The sequence below is a fragment of the Lampetra planeri genome, chromosome 22, assembly GCF_965212315.1.
Source record: "Lampetra planeri chromosome 22, kcLamPlan1.2.h2, whole genome shotgun sequence".
In the NCBI taxonomy this organism is placed as follows: Eukaryota; Metazoa; Chordata; class Hyperoartia; order Petromyzontiformes; family Petromyzontidae; genus Lampetra; species Lampetra planeri.
The window spans coordinates 10,730,157-10,756,242 of NC_136128.1; the positions used below are offsets into that span (position 1 = coordinate 10,730,157).

Sequence of the window (26,086 nt, forward strand, 5' to 3'; positions counted from 1 at the left end):
ATTCACTCACTCTCCCACTCATTCACTCCTCCACTCATTCACTCACTCTCCCACTCATTCACTCACTCACCACACTGCAGGTCACAACTACACACTCACTCTCCCACTCATTCACTCCTCCACTCATTCACTCTCCCACTCACTCACTCACCACACTGCAGGTCACAACTACACACTCACTCTCCCACTCATTCACCACACTGCAGGTCACATCACTTCTCTTTCTGCTTCTTCCCACGCACTGCTCAACTCATAATAATAATGTTATCTATTAGACCTATTTGTTGCTGGCCGCTGAGCGTTTTGAGCCTCTCAGCCTGTGCTCAACAACTGAGATTTGTTTTTTTGTCTTAAACGTGGCAGTGCAGACCAATATCCCTCAAGGACCTATCGTACCCGAGCAGCTGCGCTTTCTACAGCTTTAAGTCGTTTGTCAGCCCACGAAAACGTATCTGGACTTAACTATATGACGTTCAAATTGATACGTTTTTACCTTTTGTGTGCACAGTGAATGGTGGCTTGGCTGCGATTCGTCACTTGTCTACAATTCAGAGCATCTGGTTTTACTTGGGGCAGGTTTCCCAAACTCGAATCTTCACCACGGTTCGTCTTTCCACCCCATTGCCTTACCGTTATTGAAACGGTGAGAACCCATTCGGACTTAAAATATATTCCCCACAAGAGACCCGAGTCAACAAGTAATTGCCAACGCGCAGGAGCATCCCAAAGTATCATTACATTTTTTTCAATAAGAGGGCCCAAAATTGCAACCATGGATCTCGGCAATGGTGACTCGGTTCGTGACGCGGGCGTCTACGCCACCGAAATAGAAGCCCCTCAGTTATGTTATCGATTATGCGTATGTGGGAGTTCCCCCCCCCCCCCCCCACGTGACAGAGCCTTATTTTCCACATTCCCCAGAGCCACCGAGAAGCAAGCCAGCTCAGTTCATATGAACTGGGCGAGTGGGCTCAGCTTGAATTCCCAGGGCCAAGCCAGTACTTAACCTGGCCCTGTGACTCACTTGAATGTGGCTGCGTGGCTCCTGTTCCTAAAGGAACTGCATGCTCTCACCTGAACCGTCCCTTGAAATATGTCATGGGGGACAAGGCATAAGAGAGACACGGGGTCAGTGGCGTTTCTCGCTGAGGTCAATGTATACTATAAACTATTTTATTTTACTAGGTAAGGCCCACCCAGCTATTAGCTCTTTTTTTCAAAAGCGACCTGGTCACAAATGATAGCTCAACGAAAGTGGCTTATCGTGTGGGAATTTATAGCAGCCAAATAATCTAATCAACGTTTTTGTTAGAAAGAAAACATGGCAGGAAAATTACATAAAACACCCAATACATGTTGGCATAGGATGGCGTAATTGAATCCAAGCATACGTTACACCTTGCTAAAACACAAATTGTGACCCTTTCCCTCCGGCCATGGAGAGAAAGGATGTGGGGGGGGGGGGGGGAACGGAGAGCACGAGAGAGGCAGAGAACAACGGAGGCGCGCGGCCCTTAGAAGTGCGTCAACAACAACACGAGCGAAGGCCGCTGCCGTCCCCGGGCCGTCTCGGCGCGGCTCGGGTCCGCTTCCCGACAGCCGTGGAAACGCGACGTCAGTCCCTGTTGACCTCCAAGGGCGCCACCTGCAGCAGCAGCTGGAGGTGTGTGGTGATGCGGGACATGCCCGCGTAGCGCACGCCCAGGTGCACGAAGGGCACGTAGAAGAGGAGGCCGCTGAAGATGAAGGCTACCACGTAGAGGTACTCGATGTGCGGCTCCTCCAGGATGGGGGCCAGCACGAGGCACGCGGCCGTGATCACCACGAGCACCGGCGCCGCGAGGGGGACCTGCGGAGGAGAGAGGGTCGCGAGGGTCTCCCGTCGCTACCTTTGCAAGTACGAGGGAAGAGTTCCCGAGTTTCTAAAGGATCAATGACGTGGGGAATGCAGCAGCGGCCTCTATAATAAATGCGTTTTTAGTTTTTTGGTCGAGTGCCCTTTACGCTGGGCTGCCTCAATTGCTAAGCACGAGATAAGCGACTTTGGATCCACACCTCCGATTAGCACGGTTGGCTACGCACGGTGCGAAAGAAGTTCAACGTACGTGCAATACCATGTCATCTCAAGAGTTATTAAAGGGCACCCCCACTGGCAGCTGTCCCATGTTCCGACACAATTTGTTGCGGAGGATCGCAGTGCAGATACGGCGTGCAGCCCTGGTGATCGATGCGGGTGCAATGACCATGATATCCGCGCCGTCGGCTTGACGGCGAACATTAAAGGACCCGCGATGTCATTCGAAACGAGTGGGGTCATTGTGTGCCGGCGTCCTCATGGTCCATAGTTTACAAATATTACACCGCAAATTAGTCAATTCGGATTTCGCACGGCAAAACATAGCGCCTTCCTCGGTGATGGCCTTTGAGTACCGCAAATAGCAAATGTACTCAAATGTTATAATTATGGAATGATGATGCCATTGTTACACAGCTCCTGAGCGTAAAGAATTGGGATTCTACAGTACCGTACGTAGCAAAACATGGCAGGAAACTTCCTGAACAAAGAGTCGTAAGATTCAGCAAAGCTTTTCTGGGAAAACAAGTGTTATCGTAATAATCACAAATAAGTAGAGGTTTTACCCTTTGAGAATAGGTTTTCCCTTTTTTTCTGGCAACAAAACAGGTGTTAAGATGTTAAAACACCAAACTTAAACATTTTACAAGGCTCAAAAGAAATCTGTCTCTGGTGTGGACCAATCAGTTTCAAAGACAATGCATATATTATCAGTGTGTTTTTTGTTTGCATTCTGATCACAAGTATTGTGGTTAATGCAGACATGATTCCTTGTAAAAGGTTTCAGTTTGCTGTTTTAACATCTTAACACCTGTTTTGTTGCCAGAAAAAAGGGGAAAACCTATTCTCATATTTTAGTACTGGCAAAGGAGGTCCCATTATGTTTTACCCTTTGACAATAAAACACGTGTTAAGATCTTCAAACACCAAATATAAACTTTTGCAAGGAATCAAGTCTGCATTAACCACACGTACTTGTGGCAAAACATGCACAAATACACGTGGCTCTGATAATAATAATGCATTGTTTTAAAACTGATTGGCCTCGTCTCACCAGTGTCAGACCAGAAACGCCAAATGACGAACAGTGCAAAGACACTGCAAATATGAGAGGTGTTAAGATGATCAAAAATCAAATAATCTCGTTACATCTACAGCATTTGGTCTTTGAACATCTCAACACCTGTTTTATTGCCAGAAAGTGTAAACCCTGTTCTTATTTTTCATACTTTGATCCTGACATAAAAAGGTCCCGTACAAATAATAATAATAAGACAGTTCTAACAACGACGACGAGTGATGATGAAGTTGGGCACGAACCTTGTACGGCCGGGGGCTGTCGGGTCTCACGTAGCGGAGGTAGAGCAGCGAGGAGACGGTGATGCCGTAGAAAAACCAGGACGTGAAGCTGGGGGTACAGCAGATTGGGGGTGGGGGGTGCGACGTGAGTGAGCGGAGGTTGGGGGCATAGGTGGAGAGGGGGGAGAAGGGAGGTGCGGGTGAGGGGTCGTGCCACGCGGTATTCCTAAAGCATGAATTTTTTTGTTTGCGCGTAGTCACTTTAAGATATTTCTTGTTCATGTTTTTGTTTTGTTGCTGTTGCACCCGAGTCAAGAGCCGCATGGCTCACAGGGTTCTATCTAATAAATGAAACTGAAACTGAAAAACGCCTGAACAATCAGTTGCGCACACGTGGATTTGAAACCGAGCCGCTCGTATGTGAACACCTCTGCAACCGGTTGCGGTCAGTTGCGCGAGTTGGTTGCATGCAACTTGAGTTGCTGACGTGGGCGTCTCTGCAACGGGTTGCAATCGGTTGAGCAACCGGTTGCTAGCAGTAGAGTACAGACCCGACTTTTTTAAACCGTCGATCCGCTCGGAAATTTTTTGCAGCGACGCAATTTATAAATCACCACGTGACACATTTGCGCGACCGTGATTGGCTGTGGCAATCCTGAACAGCTGCGACATCTAACTTCCCTCCGCTGCGCAACTGCGCGCCCAGCAGTTGTGGACAAAGCGGTCGCAGACGAACATGAAGTTGGGCGATTTCCAGGGCGAATTAGTTGCACAACTAGAGAGTGGGCATAGGCAAAATGGCGTCGTCATACCCCTCCCCACCGTTCATGGGCAAGAAAGGGCAGGGCCAAGTACAGGATGTGGCATTTGTGGTGTATTTGTAGTTCCACCTGCAACTGCGGAGTGGAACCAACATTCAAGTTGACTTTTTGCTTAACCAGGTGACGGCTGTTGCTTTAGCGGGCCAAGGAGATCGTTGGACCGATGTTCGGTCGCTCGGTCGATGGCAATCGTCGTGACTTCTCAGTGAACAAGGTGGGCTGCGTGATGCACAAATGGGAAATAAATAAAAACGACTCTCCAGTCATCGACTGTGGGAGGTCACTCAGAACAGGAACCGTGGGACATCATAACGACTCAATGCCCGATTCGTACACACGACGGAGGAGGCATCATCGCAACGGTGCACTCTGCTGCTCCTGGACGCAATGCTCTGGCTCACCGGCCCTCGGTGGAAGGTTACAGCGGCTGCGCTCCATTAACATCAGCCGTACGCAGAAGAAGAAGAAGTAGGGGAGAATTCAAGAGACCAGGATGAGTCTCGGAGTGACCTGGCAAGAGTGATTGGATGGAGCACATCGTCAACAACTGCCGCCCATCAAAACCATTGATCGAAGGCAATTCACGAGCGCGTAACCAACGCCTTTTAAATGTCTTCATGAACCTCGAACGCACAATGTGTAAACATTGGCTGTCGTTCCGGTACAGATGGCAATGCATCGAGTGAACGGAGCGGCTCTTTCTCAGAAAAATAAAACGAAACTCGACAAATGTGTCAATAACACTGTGGTTTTAAAATAAATTATATATATATGACAGGCGACGTTTCGGGCGATGACCCTTTCTACGTAGCATGTGTTGTCCGTTACTTGTGCTTACGCATCACTGACAGCATCATCAAATAATTTATTTCCCAAGCAGAAATGCTTATGATTTTTAACCTGTGCATGCCTTTTACTTGTACACAGTATAGATTTTTTTCATATCTTACAACACAGAACGCAGCGCAATTAGCAGACGGGAGGCGTTAATTCTGTTCATTTAGCCCTTCGCGGAAGCAATGGGGGGGGGGGGGGGGGTGGGAATTGGGTTCAGAACGTGGAAATGCAGGAAAGTTCCGGAAAGGTACGGCGACGAATGACCGAAAACGACGTAAATCAGAGCGCGGTCTAAGAGAGTAGGTGGTGACGGAGGCTGAGAGGCGACGGAGTAACGAGGAAGGACGCGGACGCGCGGGAGGCTGATGCGACGCAAACCCGAGTAGCGGGTGTGAATAATAATACAGCGGCGACGTATTTGCGAAACGACGTTAAACAAAGGTGGCGACGTAAACCGGGGAGTGACTGCATTGTACTAATTAGCGGGGAGATGGAGCAGGCGCCAACCCCCCCCCCCCCCGGCCAGCCCTCCACTGCAATAGCCGAGTCGGCACCGGCCGGCACCTGAAGTAGTTGACGATGGTGCCGAAGTCTCCCCAGGCGACCATGAGCAGCGAGAGCAGCGCGGTGAACATCAGGGCCGGCGCCGGGGTGAGCCGGTGCACGTGGGCCATCGACAGGATGGAGAGCTGAGCGACACGGACAAAGATGCATCGTCCGCGGGCAGCCTTCGACAGAATCGCGGGGGGGCAAAGGTGCTGTGACATCGTGGCGATGAGCATCACGCCCCCTGCCGCCTTTGTGTTCTCCCCAATCCGGCGCGCGTGTTTACGCACTGCACCAGGGTTACTGTGTTAATTCACGGCTGAGTCGACCTAACGGAGGCACAGGTTGGGTTCGGATATCCTGTCACTGTTTTTTGGTCGTGAGCGGGAATGGAACTCGACTCGCTGGGTTCGTAGCGCGGTTCGCCAACCACTGCGCCACTGCTCACCAATGAACGCGCGCACACAACGACACACACACACACACGTGTGTGTGAGCATCATGGGTATGATGGCTATGATGATTTTAATAAAGACAATTATCTTGATGATGATGGAGATGAAGTTGGCGGCAATGATGACATTGCTGATGCTTCTCGTGCAATTACGTGATGAATGACGATGACCAGCGTGATGGTAATGATGACGGAATTAAATTGGTGGCTATTAAATTGTAATATTGCTGTTGATGATGACGACGACCGATCATACTGCTGCTGAAAATGATGATACTATCAACGCTTATGACAATGTTGCCACGAACTGCGACGATGATGAAGCTACTCATGCTGATGTGACTGATGATGATGATCTAATGTCACGCGTCTTGATGCCCCCATCTTCACATCTCGTGGCCGCCCTTCCTGATGATGACGCAGGGTCGTGAAACCCGATCCTTCAGAACCTCACCTCCATAACCCTAGCCCCTTCACTGCCCCCCCGCCCCTCACCGTGTGCCCTTCTCTGGCCGCCACGCAACACACGCGGCCCCCGCAGAAGAACATCCCGTTCGCCGAGCCCAGAGTGGAGAGCGCCACCGCCACGGGCATCAGCCACGAAGCGGCCCCCATCACTCGAGCGCTGCCACAACGGACGGAGATTCGTGGAGAGGGTGGGGGGGAGGGGGTGCAGGGTCAACAGGGCACCCGTGCACAGCGGGTGGCGCTCAGTCACAGGTGGCAGTGGTAGGTGGTAGTCACAGGTGACAGTCACAGGTGGCACTCAGTGGCGACAATTGGCAACTTGGTTTTAAAGTTTACAGTGAATAATGTGATCGCGGTTGTGTTTACATACATCAAGGGTCATAGGTCATTTATAGCCACGATCTATTGAATCATAGTGGATTTACGATCTCAGCCTGATGATCAAAGAGTACACACACACATACAAAAAATCCCCATCAAATTTAACTTGATTCTGCGTTGAATTGCATGATACAGCATATCCATATCTGAGAATTAAAAAGACAGCTCTGCCTGTCGTGCGTCAAAACAATTCTCTCTGTGGCAGCGTGGGTGGGTGGGCAGGGAAATGCTGTCTCTCATAATGCGGACCAGAGGTCACTTGAAGGCATCTCATCCGATTCTGCGGGACATTTCTCCGAATGCGTTCTCCGTCTCATGCCATGAAACGGAGAATTGATTCGTGTGGTGGTGATGGTGGTGGCTACGCAGCTGCTGCTGCTGCACTGTGGAGGCAGCAGCGAGGGGCTGGTGGATCACCGCACACACAGCACACAGACGGTGCGAAACTCCCTTCCCGTGGACGTCGAGGGGATGCCGCACCCTGGCTCGCCAGGAGAAGGCAGTTCAGCAAAAACATTCCGCGTGGACTCCACCTGTTTCGGCTGCATGTGTTAGAGCTGGGGTCTGCAAACCTGCGGCTCTTTAATGGCTGCTTCGTGACGCGTTATTTAGCGAGGACCACCGTCTCGTAGTCACGTGCAATGCAGCTCTTGAAATGCAGAGTTTTTGGTTTTACCGAATTAATAAAAAAAAATGGCTCTTCTTGTTATTTTGGTTGCCGACCCGTGGGATAGAGTGTTCCCCCCTCGCACGCGCGGGCTTTCTCCGGGTGCTCCGGTTTTCCTCCCACGTGTATAAACACGAATTGATTGACCCCGTGACACCTTAATACATCGATGGCCGCAGAGCTCGGGAAATTATTGGCGCCGGCTCCTCGCCGCGTGGCTGCTGCTGCTGCTGCCTTCCCGCTGCTCGTCTGTGGTTCCTCCTCCTCGCGCCTCTGAGTCGCCCCCACTCTGTCCGTCTCTCTCTCTCTACGAGAGCGAGCCAGCGAGCGAACGCTGCGCGGCGCGTTACAAGTAGACACTTTGTAAGCACCGTGCCGATGTAGTACGGTGCGGCATGAGCATCATTGGGCAAGGTAATTTGACACAAAACGACTCCGGGGAGGCCGAGATATAAACAAAAAAGACGAAGATCTCACCCCCACGTCCAGGCGACGGCGCTGGAGGAGAGAATCTCTGCGGGCGTCATCGCCGCCAGGTAGCTCATGTTCACGAACAGGTAGAGAAGCGTGACCATGGGCAGGGCGATGAGGATGGCACGGGGCAAGGTCACCTGCCGTGAACACGCGTGAACGGCCATCAACGCGCATGCACGCGCGTCGGCGCACGTGAAGGCGTGAGCACACACGTGAGCGCACGCGTGAGCACACGCGTGAACGCAGATGAAAAGTCCGTCGCCACTACAGCCGCCGCTCGTCGCTACGTGGCGGTGACGTCACCACGGCGGTCGAGCCAGGCTAGGTGCACTTTGAACGTGCGTGAGCGCACGTGAGTTTGCTTGCGAAACGGGCCAGCGATGTGTGTGTGCGAGCTCCCTGTTGTTGTCATGCAGCGGGCTAAGCTACCAGTGGAGAATGGAGGCCAGAACAGAAAAATAATTTTTCGTACGGAAATTATATCAATGATATGCCCCCATGTTTAAGATCGCCGCTGTTGTTCAAGCAACCCGCTGTTGTTACTGATCATGGTGTTGGTGGTGATTGTGGTAATATCTGATGCTGGTGGTGGTATTTTCGGTGAGGCTATAGTAGGTGGTTGTGGTGGTATAACGGAAGCGATGGGTGGTGGTGATGATCATGGTGGTGGCAATGGTGATGGTGTTTTAATTGTATATTTTAGAATCATCATTCAATGGTGCAGGTGTACGGGTGGTGGTTTCGCTTTATATATACAGTGGTCGTGTTTGGGAAGTATTTGTGCCGCCTGAAACCAAACCTACGACACATGTACGGAGACCGTTTACAACACACGGCATACGTCTAATGGTAGGTGAGGAAGGAATGAGTGAATGAATGAACAATTATTTATGCTGGTCGTGCATCCCTGCGGTCTCGCAGAGAAGGAGTAAAATCGCAGAAGAGACGATGCGTGTTCAGTTACGTCCGCCACTGTATGCAAATTTTTTTTAAATAATAATACAACATTTAAATACTAAAATGAAGACCCTTGTGTTGCGATCGAAACGTCGTGGGTTTTTGCTTTTATGATTTTTTTTATTGGGTTTAAAAAAATTAGATTTTCGTGACTTTACCGAAAGAACCAAGAATATGAATTCCTGCGGTCACAATGTATGCATAATTGACGGTTTAATACGTTCGAATAGAAAATAGCACACTAATCAACACGATTCCAGCCCTACCTCGAGCAAACTAGCCCATCAGGATGTATTAATCTTTATTTAAAGCTTTAGTGACTGCAGGAATCCATAATCATTGGTTCTTTCGGTAAAGTCACGTAGGTAGAAATAAAATAAAAGGATGTATTAGTTCCCCTCTTGTTAACCATAACAAACTAACCATCCATCCACGAGTGCTCATAACTTACCCAGGCAAACGATCAAATTAGCCGCGGGTATATAGCATTGACCCTAATCAACTAGCCAGCCAGTCACGAGTACTCTCCCTCCAGCTAACACTCACCAACGTGCCCACCAGCGACTACCTGCCCTCCCGTCGGCGCTCTCCCCACTCAAACCCCTCCCAATCATCCGGCACCCACCTCGGGTCTCCCCAGCTCCTCGGTCACGAAGTTCAAGTTGTTCCAGCCGTCGTAGGACCACAGTCCCTGGTAGAAGGCGAGTCCGATCGACGAGGTCGACGCCGCGGGTTGCCCCGCGGCCGTACCGGCTGCAGCCGCGGCTGCATCGGCGTCATCATCGGTGGCCCCGGACACGTCGCTCGACACCGACGACGTCGACACGGCCACGAACGCGTCCGTGAGGCCGTGCACGGCTGCGCCGCGCGCCAGCAGCACCACGCCGCCCAGCGCCACGGCGCTCAGCGCGGCCACCTTCACCGCGGTGCACGCGTTCTGGAGGCCCGCGGCCAGACGCACGCTCGCGCAGTTGACAAGCGTCAGCGCCACGACGCACGCGGCGGCCAGCGAGCGCGTGACGAGAGGCGGGGGGCCCGCGGCGCCGCACTCGGGGTAGAAGGGGGCGGCCGCGTAGCGCGCGAAGCTGAGGGCCCCCGCGGCGATGCTGGCCGGGCGCACGACCAGCACGGAGCTCCAGGCGAACAGAAAGGCGGGCACGGGGCCGTAGGTGCGCAGCGCGTAGATGTAGTCGCCGCCCGACTCCCGCATCAGAGTGCCCAGCTCGGCGTAGCAGAGCGCGCCCAGCGTGGCCAGCACGCCGCAGGCCAGCCACACCAGCAGGCTGGCGCCCGCGCTGCCGGCGTAGCGCAGCACCCAGCCGGGGGACATGAAGATGCCCGATCCGATCATGGTTCCGGCGATGAGAGACGCGCCGCTCATGAGTCCCAGCTCCCGTTGTAGGTGCAGCTTGCTCGTGGTGCTGCTGGTGGTGCTGGTGGTGGTAGGTGCGGCATCTGGGGTGTCCGTCGCTGGCAAGCGCGTGGCATGAGCTGATGGTTGTGGTGATGGTGATGTGCGCGTCGTGATGGCTGTGGTGGGTGATGACGGCGTGGGGCTGTGGGGCGCGCAGCGCGGCGCGCCCCCACGCCGTCGTGGTCGTGGGGGCATCGGTCTGGGTGATGGGGGTGATGGGTGTGATGTGGGGTTTTTCGGTGATGGGTGATGGGGGTGATGTGGGGTTTGTCGGTGATGGGTGATGGGTGAGATGTGGGGTTTGTCGGTGATGGGTGATGGGTGAGATGTGGGGTTTGTCGGTGATGGGTGATGGGTGAGATGTGGGGTTTGTGGGTGATGGGTGATGGGTGTGATGTGGGGTTTGTCGGTGATGGGTGATGGGTGAGATGTGGGGTTTGTCGGTGATGGGTGATGGGTGTGATGTTGGGTTTGTCGGTGATGGGTGATGGGTGAGATGTGGGGTTTGTGGGTGATGGGTGATGGGTGTGATGTGGGGTTTGTCGGTGATGGGTGATGGGTGTGATGTGGGGTTTGTCGGTGATGGGTGAGATGTGGGGTTTGTCGGTGATGGGTGTGATGTTGGGTTTGTCGGTGATGGGTGATGGGTGAGATGTGGGGTTTGTGGGTGATGGGTGATGGGTGTGATGTGGGGTTTGTCGGTGATGGGTGATGGGTGTGATGTGGGGTTTGTCGGTGATGGGTGATGGGTGTGATGTGGGGTTTGTCGGTGATGGGTGATGGGTGTGATGTGGGGTTTGTCGGTGATGGGTAATGGGTGTGATGTTGGGTTTGTCGGTGATGGGTGATGGGTGAGATGTGGGGTTTGTCGGTGATGGGTGATGGGTGTGATGTGGGGTTTGTCGGTGATGGGTGAGATGTAGAGTTTGTCGGTGATGGGAGATTGTTTAGATTGCCAGAGTACGGCACCTAGAGTAGGAGATATCACTGTTATCACCAGCAACATACTCAAACACATAATCATCATTGCTACCAACTGCATGCAATAATTATTACCATCAAGTTAATAAAATCATCACCACCATCGTCACTGCCAACTCCATATACTCATCATTAGCAACAGTAGCAGATCATCACTACTATTAATTTCACATCATCCTCTTGCCAACTTCATCAACTCATCATCATCGCCAACTTCTTCATCATCAGTCATACGGAAATATTAACTTTTTAAAGGCACCCGTATATCGTCGTTATACTTTTCATCTCTGAAATGTGTGATCGCTTATGCGGCACAGGTCAACGGCAGCCCCTCCTGCAAACAGGGTCGTGTTGACCTTCAAAGCACTACTCACCTGACCTTCACAAGACATTCACTTGAAACTCACCAAAAACTCGCCAGTTACACACGCTCACCACTCACCGAACACTCACCACTTACCCACAGCTCATAATAGACACACTTGACCACTCACCAGACACAATACTCTCACCGAACTCACACTCACCGGAGACAGCCCAATCACCATAAATTAACTACTCACCAGGCACACACACACCCTCACCACTCACCAAACTCAAAACAACACTCTTAAGGTTGTAATGAATGAGCGTTAACACGTTTCGTGAATTATAAGAACTTGGGGAAAGAGACGATGGGAGGACGGAAATGCAAAGTGGAGCAGTGCATGGAAAACAACATAAAAAGAAGTGTTGTGACCTGCAGTGTGGTGAGTGGGTGAGTGAGTGGGTGAGTGAGTGTTGTTATGTGGAGCGGTGGTGTAGCAGTTAGCACGCTGCGGTGCGAACCCGCCCACCCGAGTTCGATATCCGCTTACGGCCACCAACACCAGCGGCGATTATCTGAATCGGTCCCTGGCCTTCCTGCCGTGCCCGGCCTTCTTGAGTGCTCGCTAACAGCACTTGCCCCCAACAGTCTGTTAAGGCTATACGGGGGATCTTTGTCTTTGTTGTGTGCCGTCGTGACCTGCAGTGGTGGTGGATGAGCACGGTGAGTGTCGATGTTGAGGACCGAGTCCTCAACACAGGAGGAAGAAGAGATCAGCGGAGTGTGCGGGAACAGTAACCGTGGCATTAGCGGTCGAAGGGCGAAAAGGATGCCGATTTTCAACGTCGCAGTCGGCATCATCTCAGAAACATAGCGAAGATCACACCCTTTTTTTTCTCGCTCTACGACTGAGAGACTGATGCATGCTTTTACCACCAATTTACTCGTTAATTTCCGAAGAAATTAACGAGTAAATTGCAACTCATTCAGAATGCAGCGACACGTGTACTGACGAAAACCAGAAAGATCGCCCAAGTAACACCCATTTTACTATCCTTGCACTGGCTGCCAGTGAGTCATAGAATTGATTTTAAGACTCTTCTATTGGTTCTTAAGTCCTTGAGTGGTCTGGGAGCTGTATACATGTCTGCCATGCTTTTAAGATATGAACCAACAAGATCCCTCAGATCCTCTGGTACTCGTATTTTAGTTGTCCCAAAGGCCAGGATCCAAACCCTAGGGAGGAGCAACTTTTGGTGTTGACAGTCCTCGCCTGTGAAACAGCCTGAGGGCTTCAGAATCATTAAGCGCTTTTGAAATAAATCTAAAAACCTACTTTTTAAAACTTGCTTTTAATAAGGATTCTCTTAATGTGTTATTTTTATCATGCCTTCGCTAGAAATTTGTTACAACGTGATTTTATTTTGCCTAAAATTTCACTTTTATTTTTTATGCCTGTAAATCACCATGCATTACATTTTTGCACGAATAATGCTCTACGAAATAAAATGTGATTGATTGATTGACTGAACGCCGGTGAGTGAGCGAGTGAGCGAGCGAGCGAGTGACTGGCGTGAATTCATGGATGCTGCACCGTTAAATCGCCCTTGCATTCTATGAAGTGCAGGGAGGTATGGAACTGGATGTTCAAGCCCAGAAATGACTGCGTCGCACCCAATCCCGGGAGGTGGCACGGCCCCGCGCGAGCTCGTTCGCCCCTCGTTGCAGAGGTTCGCGGTTCGAATTCCAGCGGCTGCCCTGAACAACACTGCGTTAGTGCGATTAACAATAAAATACTGCGCGCCGTACGCTTCATAGTGGACGTTAAAGATACAGCGAGGTCGTTCGCAAGAGTGTGGGCCATCGTGTGTCGGCGTCAGCGATGCAAATTGAATAAAAAAAAATTTTAAACCTGAAAATCACTCAACTCGGATTACACAGCAGCAGCAGCAATCATCGCGCAACGACTGCAAAAACAACTTGGCAGGACCATCCTGAAAAATAAAGAGTCGTGAGACTCAATTTAGGCTTTCTTGAATCTAACGAGCATCACAACAATAATAATGATGCACGTTTTGTGAGAAAGGTAAAAAAAAATCGCGTTTCTTCGTGTCGCATGACATGGCGTGAGTTCTCACCTCAAGGGGCCCGCAATGTAGAACAGCGGAGGAGTTTCTGCAGGAGCGGCACTGGGAGCCGGCGAGCGAGTGAGTGAGATGGCTCACACCACTGACTGCGAGCCAGCGAGTGAGTGAGCGATGGGGCTCACACCGCTGGGAGCCAGCGAGTGAGTGAGTGAGCGAGAGGGCTCACACCGGTGGGAGCCAGCGAGTGAGTGAGTGAGTGAGCGAGAGGCTCACACCACTGGGAGCCAGCGAGAGAGTGAGCGAGAGGCTCACACCACTGGGAGCCAGCGAGTGAGTGAGTGAAAGGGCTCACACTGGGAGCCAGCGAGTGAGTGAGCGATGGGGCTCACACCGCTGGGAGCCGGCGAGTGAGTGAGTGAGATGGCTCACACCGCTGGGAGCCAGCGAGTGAGTGAGCGAGAGGCTCACACCACTGGGAGCCAGCGAGTGAGTGAGCGATGGGGCTCACACCACTGGGAGCCAGCGAGTGAGTGAAAGGGCTCACACAGGCGCGTCTCGTGGAAACTTGGAATGTGCCTCGACTGCGGCTAATCCACTCTCCCTACCTGATCTGCATCATATTAATCGACTTAACGGGTCCATGTGCTTGTCGGGGCTGGGAATAATGCAATCCGCCCTTTGTTCTTGGAAAAAATAGGGATTATGGCATTTTTGCGGCGATTATGAGGTGCTTTGGATTTAAATACAGTAAACGATTATTGCTGTATCATTAATCATTTTGTTTACGCATTGTTTTTCCAATTTGCAGGACTGTGCGTGAGTAAACTGTTGGGGAGTTTTTGTCTTGTTATAAACTCATCGTTTTAAAACGACAAGGTGATTTTGCTGTGAGCGAGCACCTCGCACGGACCACCCTGTCACAGGTGGGACCCTTAGTCTTTCCCAGCGACAAAAAAAGGAACCCACATTCGCAACTAAGTGGAGGTGACGACGCCACGGTGCTTGTGCCAAGCTAGATGCACATTGAGGCCACGTTATGTGTCAACGACTCGCTGGTTCGAGGTCGCGGGGCTGAGATTGACCGACTGAGATGGCTGGCAGATAACACACCTGTACTTCCCACTTTGCCTGCTTACAGTGATTTATCTGACCGGCGCTTTTCTCGTTGTTGTGGGCGTCGCTCCTCTGCCCTCCGCTGTTGTTGTTGGAAGGTGACTCTCTCTGATTGCCCAATAGAGTCCTTCACAAGTCTCCTCTACAGAGGCCGATCTTGGCACCGCGAGTAGCCGTCACCGGCAAGTCCAATCAGCTCCACATTACCCTGTACCCCACATCCTCCCATCTCTTCTCTGTCCCGATCCGCGTCCGTTTTGCCCCCCCCTATCCGGCCAAACAGACGCTGCTTGGAGACGCGATGGCTGAGCATACGAGCTACATGACCCAGCCAACGCTGCCTCGCCTGTCGGAGGAGCTCACTGATGGGATGGTGTCTGGAATGATAACTTTTCATAACGGTGCCCAGATCTTTCAAGGAGCTGTGAGCTTCTCGCACAATGCAGCCTGGACACACTTAGCATGGAACGTAGGCAGACCAGCCTGAATGTGTCAAGCTGGCACAGGTGTTCTTTTAAATGGACCCACGTTTTTCAAGATAAGAACCCAGACAGCTTCACAAGCCAGGCATCTTCCACACACCATTACACAGCCGATGAAAAGATAATGGAACTCAACTTATTTGCGGTGAGACCACTGCCAACCCGGAGCACACTGCTCAAGTATCTTTTCCAGCAACACACACATATGCCCGGCCGTCTTTATCTTCTCCTACCTCAGCAAGTGTTTATTACGTGGCCGAGTCGAACTAGGGGGAGACCTATGCCAGATTTAGACCACATGTAAGCATAGTTCGGGATCGAACCCAGCTTTCCAAGATTTTTCTCCTTTGGCAGCCACTCCTTTTTGAGTTTCACCCATCGAGCATTATTATCCTGTTAGCGATAAGCCCTGCCGAAGTCCGCTAACTTTCCTTTAGGAGCAGTCAATTCGATGTCTCGGACTGACATTTGTTCTAAGATCCATGCGTTTATTTTTCTGTCTCTCAGCCCGATTCGAGGCGTGCATTTTTCCATTTATTTTATCACTTCTGATCCTTTGTACCATGTATTGGTGAACGTATGATAATACACACACGGACACAATGGATACAGAAACATGAATTGAGATTATTCTGATTATTTTGCTGCTATAAATGTCCAAACGATGGACCAATGTATTGGGGCTATTCTTTGTGGCCAGGTCGCTTCTGAAAAACAAGTTCATACCTCAGTGGGCTTTGCCTGGTAGCACGGGGTGGTTTGGTTGTATTTGTATGCGTTTGGGTGATTTGTTTAACCTTTCTTGTACTTTGCACTGCTATCATGTGTTGTGTTGTTCGTTGTTGTAACGTTCTTACCCGCTCCTACTGGACATCTGTGAAAAAGAGCTTCATAGCTCATCGGATTCCTCCTCCTGCAGTATAAATAAATATTCTGATTCTGATATATGACTCTCGACAAAGTTACTTAAAGCAATGTGTGAAGATATTTTCCGAATATTTCATCGGAGACACAAAGGCACAAACATAGGATGAGAAAATGTTGCCCATCTCACTCACATTTACTGGTGGCATATTCACAACGGCAACCAATTGTACTGAACCACACGAGTCAATCGAAGCAATTTAATAAAGTTGGCTGCAAAGTTGGGCTCAAGACAAACATTAATAAAATGTAAGTTACGTGTGAATAAAATAATTCCAACTTGTAACGTGCCGCATTCGCTCGCTCTCGAAGAGAGAGAGAGAGAGGACGATCCAGAGGTGCGAGGAAGAACCACGCGCGAAGAGCGGGAAGGCAACAAATGGGTGTTTGCATGTGGGAGGAAACTCGAGCACCAGGAGAAAATCACACGCGTGCGAGGGGGCAATACTTTATCCCGCACGGATGGAACAGGTGGAGTGCAAATTTGTTTGCTGTATCGCCTGTTCCTGGCGAGCAAATGGTATGGCACCTCATCAACGTCCGCGAGATTGCAAGGAGTGCCTAGCCACCACCGCAGGGATAATAGGTTCGCAAAAATAAATGTAGATATTTTGTAGGAGGGAAGAAAAATATCAATAAAGACACACTTGAAAGTACGTCTACAGTACTTGGTACAAGCTTTGAAGGCGGACCAGGAGAAGAATGGTGAGATAGAAGGGCGAGCAAGAGCAGGTTGAATTGTTTTTGTGCGTCCAATAAAAAAACGGCTCTCAGTGCGTATTGACCGCTATGATTTGGATATGCGTTGTCTTAAATTTAAGTGAAGAAACAATTCCATCAGCAGCCATTGTTTACCTCTCAGGCCTGTCTATGCGTTTATAGTAATTAGATACTCGAAAGCAGGGGTGGGTTACCTTTTTTCTGCCAAGGGCCATTTGGATATTTATAACATCATTCGCGGGCCATACAAAATTATCAACTTAAAAATTAGCCCGTTATATTTGGTCAAACATTTAATTAACTCACCCTTAACGTGACGGCTGGAACTGCTTCTCTTTGGTGAGGCGTGTGATGTTAACTGGCATTTTGATGATGTTGCTACTCGCAACTGCTTTTCCAGGTTTGCTCCTAGATTTATTGAATTTCGAGTCCCGCCTGCGGTTGCCTTGGCAGGGCCAGACTCAAATGATTTCGCGGGCCTTGTACGGCCCGCGGACCGGACGTTCCCCACCTCTGCTCTAAAGAGTAATTCCTGCAGTCACGAAAGCTTCAAATCAAGTTGAGTATTTAGATAATTTGGCGGCTATAAATTGCCACATGATAAGCCCCTTCGTTGAGTTATAATTTGGTGTCAGGTCGCTACTGAAAAAAAAGCTAATAGCTCAATGAGCTTTACCTGCCAAGTTGAACAAAAACTTGTTCAGTTTAATTTTTTTAGTGATTTGCTTAGCTTTCTTATAAATTCTACTCGTATCGTGTGATTGTATTATTTGTTGTTGTAGTGTTCTGACGTGTCTCCTCTGGACATCTGTCAAAAAGAGGTTTATAGCTCATCGGATTCCTCCAATATAAAACATATTTTGATTCTCCGTGCTGTACCGTACAATATGACTTTAAGGCAGTGCAATTAAAAAAGTAACGTGTTGAGCCTCTGTTATGTGTGCTTGTGCGCTAGTGCCAACGGAGCAGCATCACCAAATAATGTGTTTCATTCTGCACCGGTTTTGACATTCACTTTTCATTCATCAACAGAGCGGTCATTTACGAATCGGTTTAACACGTAGGCTTTCGCGACCAATATAATCCATGATACAGGTGTTGCTGTACTAGTGACGAATTGGGCACGTTCTGTTCCCGTGGCAAACCTCCCTAATTGGTTGTGTCGGGTGGTGACGGGTTTAACAACACATTTATATTTACACGATCTAACCCTCCAAAAAAGACCTCTATTATGGATTTACGAATCGAAAGTGGGGGAGGGGCGGGGTTTCCGGGGGAATCGAGGGAGGGCGAAGAAAAGTGGGGGGAGGGGCTGGCCGGAAGGAGCGGGCGCTCCCGTCATGCCGTGCGCGGGAGAGATGTCGCTCGCCATGTTGGGAGCAGGGATGAGGGTGCGGCGGCCCTAAGCGATTGTCGGCGCGGCCGCCCCCCGCCATCCGCCGGCATCGCGGGCTTCACAAGCCGTGAGTGCCCGCACCGACGGTCGATGCACGTCGGCGAGACACCGGCGATGCTCGCCGCGCCACCATTTCGTCGATGCGCGGTCACGAAGTGTTGTTGTAACATATTACTGTGGGGGGGGGGAAAGGAAAAAAAATGAAACGGCGGGCGCGGGAGGGCGAGCGGCCGCCCTCCATTCTCCTTCGCCCGTCGTCCTAATCCTTTCTCGCTTGTCGTTCGTCGACGCCGTTGCAGGCGCCCGGCGGGAAATGAGTATCCCGTGCGTGCTGGCGATGAACGAGACGACCTGGCAAGAGAGTCAGGCGGCGGTGGGGCCGGTGATAGTGGCCGCTCAGGGCGCCGTGGCCGGCCGCCCTCCTAGCCCGGCCCCCGTGCAGGCGCAAGCGGCGGCCGCGGCTGCTGCTGCGGCTGCGGCGGTTCAAGCCCAGGCACAGGCTCAAGCGGCCGCCTTCGCCGGGCGCTCCCAAGACGACGCGGCCGTGGGCTACTTCTTCCAGAGGCAGCACGGCGAGCAGCTGAGGGGAGCGACGACCTACGCGGGGAAGCACCGATGGCCCACAGGCGACGGGACTGGGCAGGTGATGGACGGGGTGAGGAGAGATGGCGGTGTTTGGGTGGATTTTGTGGGTGGTTGGTTGGTGACTTTTTGGTGGTTGCAGAGGGGAGGGGGGGGTGCGAGATTGGTGGGGTTGGGTTGGAGGAGGGATTTGTGAAGGGTTGTGGTGGCTGGGGGGGGGTGGTGGATTGTGGTTGATTTGCGGAGGGAGATGGTGGATGTGAGGTGGTTGGTGTCTAGTTCGAGTAGCGTGTTGTATGATTTATCGAGTAGCAAACGGGGGGCGAGGATTGTGTGTTTAAGGTGTGGTTTAAGGGTGATGAAAGTGGGGCCTGCTGGCGTGGTGTGGCGAAAATGGTGTTTTGGTGGTGTGAATAGTGGGTTGGTGGCCCATAGAGTCGTGTGTGTGTATCTGGCTGGTGTGCACCATGGTTAATGGAGAATGTTATATGCGATGTGACTTTGCCATTTGGTGCTTTTGGATAAAGGCATGATTGTCTGCGCCTTCGAGTTTACATTGCAGTATTGGCAGTCGGTGACGTTTTGTTGGCTTGCTTCAACAGCGTGGTATGAAATGACTCGCCCCCGCCATAGGAATGTGGAATTTGCACCACTGACTCAGGGCTGTATACAGATGAGCGTCTACTATTATACTGTTGTGAGCGAGACAAGTTTTGACATTTCCCTGTTCATTATATAGCCGCAACCTATTTACACTCCCCTTCCCCCTCTTGAACCACGTGTCTTTGTTGTAGCGTGCAAGAAAAAGATGGTAAGGCCTTCAAGTTTGTTTTAGGTCCCAACGCATTCCACAGGTCAGCGTTGCCTTTGGGTTTGTCTGCGACTTGAGTGGGGTTATCTGTTACTCAATAGCTACCAATCGGTAACCGTTAACGTGCTAATTAAAACATCTTGTAATCAGAAACAATGCATTTAACTCATCAGTTCTCATGGTGTAGAGCGCAATTTTCAAATGTCACCCACTGTCTGGCCTCTAAAGGACTATAGGCCCTATCATGTTTCCTTTTAAGGCAGCGTCATTGACGAATGTCTGAGTTGTTTTGTGACTTAAAAATAATAGTGTTTGGGTTGTCTCTCAACAGTTTGAGATGACAGTGCTGGCTTTAGAGGGTTGCCGGCGTAGTTTCGCTCATTGCTAAGTTGGCTGATGCCACAGTTGTCCTGTTGAGCCTTTCAAATGACTGTGCAGTGAAGGGCAGCCATTGCTATTGTCCTACAAGCAAAGTAGGCTTTCACGATCTCCCCCACCCCCCTACCTCTTTTCTTTTTCCCCCGTGCCTTTCTTGTGATTGCTCAGAGCCGTAGTGGCCGTTACGTTTCACGTTTAGACATTGGGACGGGCCACAGGTGAGGAGAGAAGGGGAGGGAGGGAGTCCTCTGGAAAGTTCGACCTACGACACGTACGACGTTTCGTTGGGTTTCGAGTGCGTCATGGGGGGGGAATTGTGAGATCGAAATTGCAACGCGCCTGGTTCGGCCTCTCGCTTTGCAAACAACAAGTCAGCGACCGTCTCTCCCCTCCTCCTCCCCACTCCACCCCACCCCCCTCGGCCCTCTTTCCTGTATTCTCCCATGCCTTTGTTGTGACTGCATTAAGAGGTGGCCCTTACATTTTTGTTTTACTCGCCAGCACGAGTGGGCTGCCCCGTATTGATTTTTGTAGGCTTTCTCTAATTCTGGTTCCCACGGCCCAGTCCTTTGGCTCGGCTCTCTGCATTTCCCCCCCCACCTTTATTAACATGCGAATCGCATTGTTGTCCATCTGTTGATCAGTAACAGTGTAAAAAAAACCTGTGTTGTGGTAAAGTATGAGTACTGCAGTTTGAGAAACACATGACCATTGACCACATTTACACAAACGTCTACCCCTTGTGTTTTCCTCTTTATCTTGGAAAACTACGAGAGGTTCGTTTTTTATTTATGTTTTAGACAGAGGGAGGGGGGGTTACAAGACCCTGACCCCCCCCCACCTCAGCTAGCTCAGTTCACTTCATAAATCTGACCAAGTTGTCGGCACATTCTGCTTTGGAAGCCGAGGTGAATGAGGAGAACCCACTATCAGTCCCTCGGGGACCTTGATCCTTTATTGAGGTCACCCGTTGGTAGCTCCTTGTCTCGGGGTGCGCGCTGTCTGCCGACAGCCTTTTTCCAAACCAGAGCAGCGCAAAAGAGGCCAGGGCTCAAAGGCCGTATGCCAGCCCCCACCCCCCTATGCCCCGGCCGGCGGAGTAATGGGGCCGCAGATAAGTGTGGCGGCGGCCTTCGTGGGAAGGGCCTCGGGTGCTTTAAAAGTTTAACGGAGACAAAGAAAACCACCCCCCTGCCCTGAAGATGGCAAACCCCTCCCCCCTGTGTGCCCTCCTGCTGTCCTAAACCACCCCCTCCCCTGGCCCCATGCGAAAGCTGAACATTCTCAAGTTTCTATCCTTTGTTGTGTGTGTTTCAACTTTGAGCAGAAAAAAAACACGTATTACTGTTATGCAGTGAGGCGATAATGAATGGTTGTGTAAAGGTCCCATGTCTTTTTTTTATGAAGCGACGGGCTCGGTGCGGCTGGTAAGGATACGCGCGTGCGCGCACTTGCGTGTGCTTGCGTGTGTCAGTTGTGATCCATTGTTGCGCGTTCATTGTTGAAAATCCTCGATTGCTTGGAGCGTGTGTGTATTGTGTCCCCCCTTGTGTTGAAGCGCATCGTGTGCAGCGAGTCGCTTCTGCAAAGTAATTGTTTTTGTTTTGTTTTTCATACAGTGCGCTTTTCCAGTGTCGTGCTTGCCAGTGGTAAGTCATTCTTGTAACTTGTCCTATTTCAAACCCTTATTGACTTGCGTTTTCGCGGTGACGGCCGCATTTAACGACGATCGTTTTTTCGGCTGTGATGGGTGATGTCATTTGCGGTTAGCAAGTAATTGTACGTTGTTAAATCGGTGGCCATTTGCATAGTCCTGGGTGGTTGGGTATCTTCCCACAGCCTCTAATGTTAAACAGCACAACACGAGAAATTAAATCGGTTACTTGCGGTGTTTTATGCAATGTCACATACACTGTTGTTATGTTAACATGTCTGATGTCATTGTCAGTTGAAAGTATAATGTAAACATTGGTTGTCTGTTGTCGTGGTTGTCTCTGCATCTGCGAGTGTCAGTGTGCTCACTGGCAAAAGTTTTATTTAGTCCTTTAGACAAGTTTTATTGTAAAGTTGTTTCACGGTTAGTCACCGCCTAATGTAATGCTTGCTGCTTGTTAGAGATATCCTATTGTTTGAGCTGTGCTCCAAAGGCGAAGTACACATGTGTTATGTCAGTTATTACTAATTAAAATTGCCACCTGTGTGTTGGCACCACACGGTTGTCACGGCTCAAACGGTGTGAATAAAGCTAACCCAAAATAACAATTTAAAATTTAATCCCAAGGATTTCTAAACTCACATTTCTTTGCAACTGGAATGAGTTAAATATTTGTGCCAGTGGGAAGTCGGCATGTTACATAACAGGGTAAGTGGAGGCATTATGACTGCTTTTTCAAAATGTCCCCCCCCCCATTCGCTGTGTAACCTATGGTCGACACGTGCACACATTTTGTTTGGATGGCTGCTTTGGCAGTTGTGGCGGGGTGGTGAGCCGCCTGTTGGATAGTGGTGCCCATTTCATGGGTCGTCATTGCTTTGGTGGGGGGCAGTGGAGATGTCTTCAAGTTTTTCAGGGCCAAGGGAATTGCTTAACAACAAAAAAAACGTGGTAATTGCTGTCCGTACCCTTCAATGTTGCAAAGGTTGGTTTGTGCCCCAGGAGGTTGCCTGGCTGGTTGCTCGTGAATGCGGACGTATCACTTGTAGATCTTTTAGTTTACAAATGTCACGAGAATTTCGGTTCTTCTATAAGTCCCCTCCACTGTGGAGATGAGTCTAAAATTGCTAATTTTAGTTTGTTTTGTCACAATGTAAATGAGTTTTACCGTACTTTGAAGGGTGTGCTGTAAAGAACTTTTTTTAGCATGGGCAATAAACCATTTCCAAATACAAAGTTACAAAAGTAAAAATGTGGAGTACGGCCCTACTCGGCTCGCCACTATCCTCTCCAATCCCATGGCAGGCATGAGCCACTAGAGGCAAGTTTACATCACCAATTTTCCCCATGCATCATTACCGCCATGCGATTTTTCCATTAAAGCGTCCTGTGCTACCCATGGCCACCTTTAAAGTGCTTACAAGGGGAAAGAGGAAAGGGGAAGGAAAAAAATTGTTGGCAGCTGCGAATGGACATGCGTGCCGCCGCGTGTCTGTGCCATGACGGGAGCGAGAGACGCTCGGCACGTGAGCTCACTAACATCGGACGCCCCGTTGCTCCGTCTTGAAAGCGGGGCGACACCGGTGGTCACAGCGCATGCCAGAGGTGGCGTTTGCCTCTCGAGTCCATACCAACGGCGGCCAGGGCTTGTTTAGAGTAGGGCTACGCGGAAAAATTCCAAGTATCCGCGCCGTTGTAATAACAAGACTTGGTTACTGATTATTGCATGTGCATTTATGGCAGTTTTTCCTCCCAACGTGTCATGAGTGTAAGCTGGGGTGCTGTTTAGGTGGGTTTATATGCTCGGGGATCTAAGGATAGGGGTATTGTGCCATCTATTTGAACTTAAGACTAAATAATGTATGAATGCCTCCTATTCATTTACTGAAATGGAATTGAGTCACAAGTTTTTTTCCGGACCTTTCTGTCTTGGGATGTTTGGTCAACTGCATTAATGAGCCGGTTGGCATTTGGGAATAAATCATTATACCAGGAGATCAGCACAGATGCATGCAAGAAAACCATTGTTTTCATACCATCTCCTGGCCACCTCTCAGTCAGCTGAAGCCTAGAGCAATTGCTAGTCCCCTGACAGTCTCCCATCAAAGTCACAATAAGGCTCAAGTCTGTTTACCTTTAGATCTGATGAGGTTGGGTGCGTTCAGAGTGATTGGCTGATTGGAAAAAGTTGGCCAGTGTTGTGCCTGGGCAGTACTTGCAGAGACAAGAACCCACCAGTTCATCATCAACGCTACTGCCGCATTTAAGTTTTGATGACCGCGTTATTTGAGAAATGACCCTGTTTTGGGGTGGCCTGGTGCTCTTGGATGCTAAAACGGTATCAGAAAACCGAGGCAGCACCTATGAAGCCCTGGGTTCAAATCTGAATTTCAGCAACCTGCGATTAAACCCCATTCTGAACGTAGCGAGTTGATCGTCTCAGCTCGGTCACCATGGATGCTAAATGAAAAACAATCATCTTACTTTATTAAGCTTATTCTGGCCCTGATAATTAAAATAAATATAGTTTTATGGAAATGCAATGAACACAATATAAAAGTGTGTCCCTTAGTGCCTGTGGATAAGAGGCTTGCCTCTGACGCAGAAGCAGTACAGTCGGTGCTTGTTGCGAGTGGTCTGAATGGAAATTAATTTTGTCTCGTGACTTGATGCCAAAAGCACAATTGCAACATAAAGAGCAAGAACATGGTTCACAGCAAAACTGCGGACCAGGTAGCGTAGTGCGCCGCAACACTTCTATCGCTCGGCTTGATGGATGTGATCTCCCTTGTGTTGGCACCACCCCGCCACTCGCTGGTGTGCACATCTGTTTAAGGCACAGCGGGCATAAGGTGCCCAAGTAAGCGATGTTTCCTGGGTGCTGTTTGCGTGGTACAGTAGAGCGAGGTGAAACTTAAAAAAAAGAAATTGCCCGCTCGTGCTCTCGTCCGTCCGCAGGTCTTAATGTGCAGTTGCCTTAGATACGTGCACAAACACTCGGCCCGGTTGGAAGCACTTCTGTGTTGTTGGGACACGAATTCGCACACGTTGCGACGAGGGCTCCGGCACAATTGTTTAATCGTCAATTTGTGCTCAGACGTACAAATGTTTTCATTTATAAGTAGACAACATTGATTGCCCTTGAATGCCGTGTTCACCATCACGTGTTGTGACGTGAAAATATGTTTATGCAAGGTGCGGCTTAATTGTGTAGCCGAAGAAAGTTATCGTTTTCAAGCCTACAAAATGTTCCAAAACTAATTAATACAATGTCTGTTCAGCTTTAGCAGCACCCTCTTACATTTCAAAACGTTCATTTGCACCATTGAGTGAAAATGCAACAAAAAAACAGAAAAAATATCCTGAATGGGTCATCGTGATTTTGTGCACAAGCCTTATATTCTATAGCCAATTGTAATGCACGTGTCTTTTAAATTGTCATATTACAGTCGTGACTTTTTTATGATAACCTTCGAAATATAATAGGGCTCATTAATAACTCCATATTTGCCAATGGGGCTGATGAAATTGGACGTTATTTTCTGCTATAGTCACTCAGGAGTGTTGGGTATGGAATTCAGAATGTTATGATTTGCCTCCACCAAAGCGATTTCATGGTTCGTCACGTTTCAGTGTGATAATGCGATTTAGTAATCAATCCTTGTTTGTACTTGTTTATATTATCTGTAATGTCTTGTTACATTTAGCTCGGAGGATCATTAGCATACAGTTTCAGCTTGTGCTCGTGCCACTACTAGACTGGGAAAGGGGATGTCTTGGGAAGGCCTTCATCCAGGAGCTTTCATTGGCTGGTGACATGTATCGTCGGTGTATCAATCAATGTAAATGTACTACTGATTTCTATTGGATTTAAGAGCCACGAATAAATGTGTACTGCTATCAATGTAAACTAATATTTACATTTGACCAGTTATAGCCCACTGAGCTATGTAGCTCTTTTTCAGAAACGACCTGGTCACAACTGATAGCTCAACGAGAAGTGGCGTATGTGGAATTTTATAGCAGCCAAATACTCTGAACGCATCTTGATTTTAAAGCTGGAGGGGAAAAACGGGGGGGTCCGGAGAAAAATCCACAAGGCCTCTGGGAGAACACGCAAACTCCAAATATACAGGCGTCAAGGCCGGGATGGAACCCACGACCTCCTGTATACCAGGCGAAGTTGATAATTCCCCACCGTGGTGTTCCCCACATGTACTGTAATTACAAGAATAGCGTGGTGCACAGCTGCTAAATAA

At 49.9% G+C, this 26,086-nt stretch overlaps 2 protein-coding genes across 13 annotated transcripts in view; one reads left to right on the forward strand and one right to left on the reverse strand.

Annotated features, from left to right (window-relative positions):
* Positions 1–1,615: 1,615 nt before the first annotated feature.
* Positions 1,616–10,359, reverse strand: LOC144725134 (b(0,+)-type amino acid transporter 1-like). The gene is made up of 6 exons (XM_078604605.1): positions 9,604–10,359; positions 8,025–8,158; positions 6,527–6,656; positions 5,596–5,720; positions 3,395–3,482; positions 1,616–1,849 (listed from the first exon to the last, which is right to left on the reverse strand). Exons 1-6 carry the CDS (start codon positions 10,357–10,359, stop codon positions 1,616–1,618), a joined length of 1,467 nt encoding a protein of 488 aa, XP_078460731.1.
* Positions 10,360–18,333: 7,974 nt separating this feature from the next.
* The window catches only part of LOC144725009 (pumilio homolog 2-like), a 39,036-nt gene continuing 31,283 nt past the window's right edge, over positions 18,334–26,086 (forward strand). For 4 of the 12 annotated variants that reach the window (XM_078604428.1, XM_078604426.1, XM_078604435.1 and 1 more), the window contains exons 1-3: positions 18,334–18,469; positions 18,702–19,057; positions 21,793–21,822. In XM_078604428.1, coding sequence (XP_078460554.1) covers positions 18,716–19,057; positions 21,793–21,822 — 372 coding nt within the window. In that variant the 5' untranslated portion in view covers positions 18,334–18,469; positions 18,702–18,715. The remainder of the gene's footprint in view (positions 18,470–18,701; positions 19,058–21,792; positions 21,823–26,086) is intronic. The other 8 variants (XM_078604438.1, XM_078604433.1, XM_078604437.1 and 5 more) reach the window with 3 other exon arrangements.